General features: G+C 28.1%; 1 protein-coding gene across 1 annotated transcript; it reads left to right on the plus strand.

Annotated features, from left to right (window-relative positions):
* The first annotated feature begins 3,945 nt into the window (after nt 1-3,945).
* LOC131650606 (uncharacterized) lies at nt 3,946-5,712 on the plus strand. The gene is made up of 3 exons (XM_058920311.1): nt 3,946-4,137; nt 4,682-4,789; nt 5,302-5,712. Exons 1-3 carry the CDS (start codon nt 3,946-3,948, stop codon nt 5,710-5,712), a joined length of 711 nt encoding a protein of 236 aa, XP_058776294.1.
* The last annotated feature ends 896 nt before the right edge of the window (nt 5,713-6,608 follow it).

Below are 6,608 nucleotides of genomic sequence, written 5' to 3' on the forward strand. Positions count from 1 at the left end.
TCCTCAAGTCCTATCCTATTTCCGTGTAGCCTTCAATGGATTCACATTCACTTCAACTTGGCCCAATTTGATTCTCATTAGGGATCTAAGGTTCAATAGTTGTACTTAATATCTTAGTGCACCATTAATATAACTATCATCACAAACTTAATGGTAATGGGATCCTGTCAAGTGTCATCTCAAAATCATGACATACTAGGATTTAACTTCTTAGCTCATTAAGAGTGGCACATTTGTCCCCACTACATGTAGAGTTATTAACCATTTGTGTCAATCTACTAAGTTATTATTTATTTTTTACTTGTTCTCATTCTTATTAAAGAAGGAATTAGTGTCCCCCCAAATAAAAGGAATCTGATCACCAATTTTACAGTCCTCTCTATCTCCAACTTTTATCATATCAGTAATGCTATATGTTGTCTAAAGGAGATACCATGCCACCATTCACTACTAAAAAAATGCTATTTAGTGAAGGAAATTAGTGAGTAAATCCCTCACTAATTCCGAGGGATTTTGTGAGGGAAAGTGGTACACATAGGTGAAACCCTGAGAACAAAAATAAGCGAAAATATTGGTGATAAATTAATTCCGTCATAAAATCCCTCATAAATTCCCTCACAAAATTGGTAAGAGTAAACTTAGGGAGGGATTTTGAGATGAATTTTATTCTTCTCTAATTATTTCGTCACAAATTCCCTCATAAACATGTAACATGTTATTAGTGACAAATTTTGTGAGGGAATTATTTCAAATTTATTTATTGTTATATTAAATATTAAATTAATTATGATAACCCTTAAGGTGTTTTTTAAAATAAGTAAATAATTATTTTTTATTAAAAATAATTTGGTATCTACATTTCAAATTTAAATATTAAATAAATAATATAATTATTGATTAAGTTATAGTTATATTTATAAAATATTTCTTTTTTAATAAACATATAGATATTGATTTAAATAAAATATTTAATAGATATAAATATGAATTTATTAAATAATAAAAATATTGATAATAATACATATAGTTTTATTATTATATATATATATATATATATATATATATATATATATATATATATATATATATATATATAAAGTTAAAAAAGAAAGATAAAAAATTGATAGATCAAAATTTTATATAATTAAAATAAGAATTAACCAAAAATGAAAATAAACTTCAATGATATGAAATTTAAATCTAAAACGATTATTTTGTTTACATATTCACTCAGTTAGAAATATATTTCATGAAAGAAAAAGTTAATTTTATTTGTTTTTCAATTTCCCTCTAAACTAAGTTTCATTTCCCTCTCATATCTCTCTTTCATTTATAAACTAATTTTAATTTTTAATTTATTAATATTTTAAAATACCAAAACTCAGAAATGTTAAACCATGTTTCACTTAGAAGCGAGTAAGCAAAATGGTAGAACACAAATAGAGAACTAATCCCCAATCGAGAAACGCAGAAGCCCTAATTGAAAAAAACGCAGAAGATATCTCTTATTCACGGTTTCTCTCTCAAGCTATCAACAAAGAAGGTTTGTTAGGGAAAGAAGTCAAAAGCGAAAAACCCAGACACTCTAAAGATTCACCTTTTCAAGGTATGTGATCCAATCTCATTTTTCTCATTTTTATAGACCTTGAACGTAGAAGAAATTAATGTTGTGTGTGTTGAATTTGGTTGAAATGAGGTTTTTTAGTTTTGGTTTAGTTTTTATTTTTTAATAGACTTTTTACATCGGTGCACATAAGGGTCCGATGTAAAATTCTTTATAACAAAATTTCATTTTATTTACCAAACTGCCACCGTGTTATTTTTCACATCAATGGAAATAAATGTCTGATGTAAAATCTCTTGACAAATATTTTTCACATCAGTGGAAATAAATGTCTGATGTAAAATCTCTTGACAAATATTTTTCACATCATATATCTTAAAAGCTGATGTAAAATCCTTTAACCAAATGTCTTATTTTTAGTAGTGTCTAGTATTTTTTTTCTTTCTTTATTTGATAGGTGTTGGTGTTGTTTCACTCTAGATCCATGTCTTGCTTGTTTGTAGTGCTTGACTTCATCTTTTCATGTGATTATGTATTTTTTTTCTGTCCCAGAGTGAAATTTGTCTTTAGTGTGTTTGATAAGAGCATATATTGTTAATGGAATTTCATTAAGTTTATGTATGTGTTTTGAGGTTAATTTATTGATAGTCCATATTGTGATAAGAATACTTAGTCACTTTCTTCTTGTCTTAGATTCAATTCTGAGATTGAGGTTATCGGGAGTGGTAACTTTTGGTGGTCCTTTGTGCTTTTATCAGAGTTATTTAGTCGGATGCAGGATTTTTAACTTTGAATGGGTTACTGTGTGCTAAATATTGTTTGAGTAGAAGCAGTGGCTAGCTTTTAGTTGTGTGGTGTATAGTGGGAATATTTAATGGTATATATTTTAATGGTGCTTAGAGTTAAAACAACAAGCTTTCATAATATTTTTTTCTTCAATATGATAAACCCCTAATTTTTCTTACTTTATTTCCCTTTAATTTTCTTTCAATTCCCACAAGCAGTAACTACAAACTATTATAAAAAGAGAAATTGCAAAGACAAAAAACTATTGCATTCAATTGAGAAGTTGAGAGAAAAAATAATCATTGCAGAAAAATGGTGGTAAGAGAAGTTAAGTGAGAAGGAGAGATGTTAACATGAATGAAGAGAGAGAAATATAAGAAAAACTAATCAAGTCTACTTATTTGATCTATTATTCACTCCTCTCATCTCTTCACAAAGTAAATATTTTTATCAGTATCATTGTTAACAGGAACAATGTTTCAATTAACTTAATTTATAAGCAAATTCATAAGCATATTGGTTACACAACCTTTCTCCAATATTGAGACATGGAACCATGTTTCATTTAACTTATAGAAGCTTCTAAATTAAGATAAAATAACATTTTAAATATATATCAAATTTAATTTGACTATTTTTCTTAATTTATTTCTCTGTAAGGATTCATGTTTCAAAATTATTTGAGTACTTTTATAAAAGTTTATCCAAATGTCATTTCTAGAAAGTGAGTTTCCTTGCATAGCATTGAGATGAAGAAATTACAGCATTTTATTTCCAAGCTAAGAGTGATAGTGGATGTTAATCTGATCCTTAATATTTTTGGTGTTTGTATAGCCTCTTCATATTTAAAAGTGGATGATGATCATGTATATTCTTGTAATTTTGAAATAGATTTGTAAGAAACTGTTACAGTAATTTGATATGTCTCTTTAATATGCCCCCCATATATATATATGTATATATATATATATATATATATATATATATATATATATATATATATATATATATATATATATATATATATATATATATATATATATATATATATATATGTATGTGTGTGTGTTTAACAAATATGCTATGAAAAGCATGCCTAGCAATACACTTAGCTTTGAATACACTTATTTAAATAGATAACATGCATATACGTGTGTGTAACAATTATAATTTGTTTTAGTTTAGTTAGCATAAGATATTTACAGTAAGTATTATTGTAAAGCATAAGATATTTACACCTTGTGTGTTTGAAAAGCATAAGATATTTACAGCTCGTGTGTTTGTATCATAGTTACTTTAAATTGTTCTATGGTATTCAATTACTATAGTTACTAATAAATTTGTATTAACTCTAACGTGTATCATAGTTACTTTAACTTATTTGAGTTTTAATTTGTAGAATTACTCCAAGGGATGATTTGTAAGGACTTAATTAGTTATTGAATATAGAATCATCTGGATTATAGTATTCAAATAATTTTTTTTATTAACTTATATTGTCTATATTGTAGAGAAAGTACAAGTGGCTACCTGAACATGAGGAAGAAATTAAGAAGATATTTGATCATAAAGCTTCAGATGCATACTCAAACGCAATGTATAGAGTGGGAAAGAAGATTGATTCAGGTGATTGGATTCCTATTGAGATGAGAAAGATATTAGAAGAAAAATGGAATGATGATAAGTGGAAAAGAAAGTTAGAAATTAACACTCACAATAGAAGATCTTTGGATGGCCCACTACACACTGGAGGATCAATTCCGACAACTGAGCACTATAAGAGATTAGTAAGAAATTTAATTACTTTTGTTATAACAATATTATAGATAGTAGCTAATAGAATAACTTTTACAAAATTGCATGCCCATGCTGAATATGAAAGTAGACAATACCGTAGGACAAAAACAACAAGAAATAAATATTGACCAAACTTGAATAAGACAACACATGAAACTAAAGAATTAAACATCACGTGGACCTGATTTTTGGGGTAAGTTGGATTTGAATTAATCCAGACTCTTTCTTCTATAGATCTGCTTAGGAATGTTGTTAAGAAACATGGACAAAAGATTATGAAAATTGGGTATTTTAAAAAGAATGAAAAATATAGGGTTTGTATTAAGTGTAATTAGGGATGAGAGGTGAGATTTAGTAAGTCTATACGAAAGCTATATATTATTGATCTTTTCTGCTGCCACTCTCTACCAATCCTTACTCTTTTTTTGGCAATTGAATCAATTAGTTACATTTTATTATTCTATCAGTTGCATTAGTCTTCATGATAAATATTTTAATTTTAATTAACATTGATATATATTATTTTCTTTTTAGAAAAAATCCTCAGATACGAGTCCAACTTGTTGGGAGTTATTTCAAAAGACACACAGAGTTAAAGGTAACCCAGAAAAGTGGGTTTCTTTAAAATCAGAGATGGTTGCTGTAAGTTTCAATTTCATGAACTCGTTGAACATGTTAATTTAATGTTTGTATGAATGATATACTAATTCTTTTATCTAAAATGCCCATACTAGATGTGATTGTTCTATGTTGTACACATGTATGAATTAATGTTCATATATTAATATCTTATATACTAAAATGTTTGTACTAGATGTGGTTATACTATGTTGTATCAATGCAGGAAGTAGTGTTTGTAATAATGATGTTATAATGGTGCATTAATGCTTTTATCTACTAAATTTATTGGACTAGATGTAGTTGTATTAATGATGTGCTAATGCGTCAACTTATGCATGTATTGATGTTATTTTAATGCTTTTATCTACTAAAATGCTTGTACTATATATGGATGCGTTAATGCATGTGCTACGCATGGTTCTTATGAACTAGTGCAAAATCAAGAATGTGCAAGTTCTTATGATCTATTAATATTATGTAATTTTGTGTTTTGGCTGATTATATTCTTATTCTTTACTAAATTGTTATTTCAGAATGAGTATGAAAAAAGGATTATTGAGAGAGATTCACAAGAGGCACCCGGAGATGATGTTTCTAGTCATCAATCTGACAACCTCATCTTCTTAGATGTTGTTGGAGGTGTAGATAAGAAGGGTCGTATATATGGTTTGGGACCGGAAGCAGCAAAGTACAAGCCGTCTAAATCTTTCACATATGACGGTATCTCTTCATCTGAGTATGAACAAATGACGACTGTTATTTCTGATGTGTCTGTTGAAAACAAAACTCTTAAAGATAAACTTAAGACTCATGAGGATTCGATTCGTGCATCACAGGAAGACTCACGTTTGCTTAGAGAACAATTATTCCGATTTATGAAAACTTTTTCTGCAGGTCATCTACCTCCACGTCCGGATCAAACTCCATCTTCACCCACTTCTTGAAAACATTACTAAATTGTAGTGAACACACTTTTGTTTGTCATCTCCTAATTTTCAAGGACAATGATAGTATTATTTTTGTTGTAATTTCTTAATTTTAAGAGCTTTGCTTGGACTATTTTAGTTGTAATATCTAGTGTCAACAAAAAAAAAACTGTGGTGATATATTTAGTTTTGAGAGCATATTTTTAGCACTATTAGTTTTTATTTGGAGAATGTGAGATATTGGATCGAACTCTAGTATGGTCGAAGGGTAGCTTCTTGGTTCGACAGGATTAAGCATGAAGTCGAAGGTTGTTCACATGCTTGTGTCGAAGATGCTAGGGTTGTTAGCATGTTAAATTAGGTTTTAGTGTTTAAACCCTAATTTGTTAAGTTAGCTTGTTTATTAAGTTGGCTTGTGTAATGGGTCTTGTGGCAAAAGCCCATTAGTTAGTATGTTAGATTTTATTATAAATAGCATACTAGTCTCTCATCATTGTAAGCTGCAAATCCTAATTTAGGGTGAGAGAGGTTATTTGTTATTCTTGTAAACTTGTAATCTTGTTTTAAGAAAAAGTAAAAGAATAGAAGTTATAACCAATATTTGTGTTCTCTTCTTCCTTGTCCTTTATTCTTCCCTTGTATTATACTTTGTTCTTGACATCGTTTTTCACAACAGAGAATATTTATGATATTCACAAAAATTACTTCTAGTGTTTTATATTGTGACTGATTTATTTTGATTATGATGATATAGTAAATTCACTTGCAATATTAATTAAATTTGTCAGGAAATTTACATTTTCAGCATCATCATGCAGGTCACTAAATAATGTTTATCTAATTTAGTGGTGAAATATAAATGTCACTAAATTTATTTATTTAATTTAGTGACGGAAAATATTCCTCATAAAACA

The sequence above is a fragment of the Vicia villosa genome, linkage group LG1 (genome assembly GCF_029867415.1).
Source record: "Vicia villosa cultivar HV-30 ecotype Madison, WI linkage group LG1, Vvil1.0, whole genome shotgun sequence".
NCBI classification, from domain to species: Eukaryota; Viridiplantae; Streptophyta; class Magnoliopsida; order Fabales; family Fabaceae; genus Vicia; species Vicia villosa.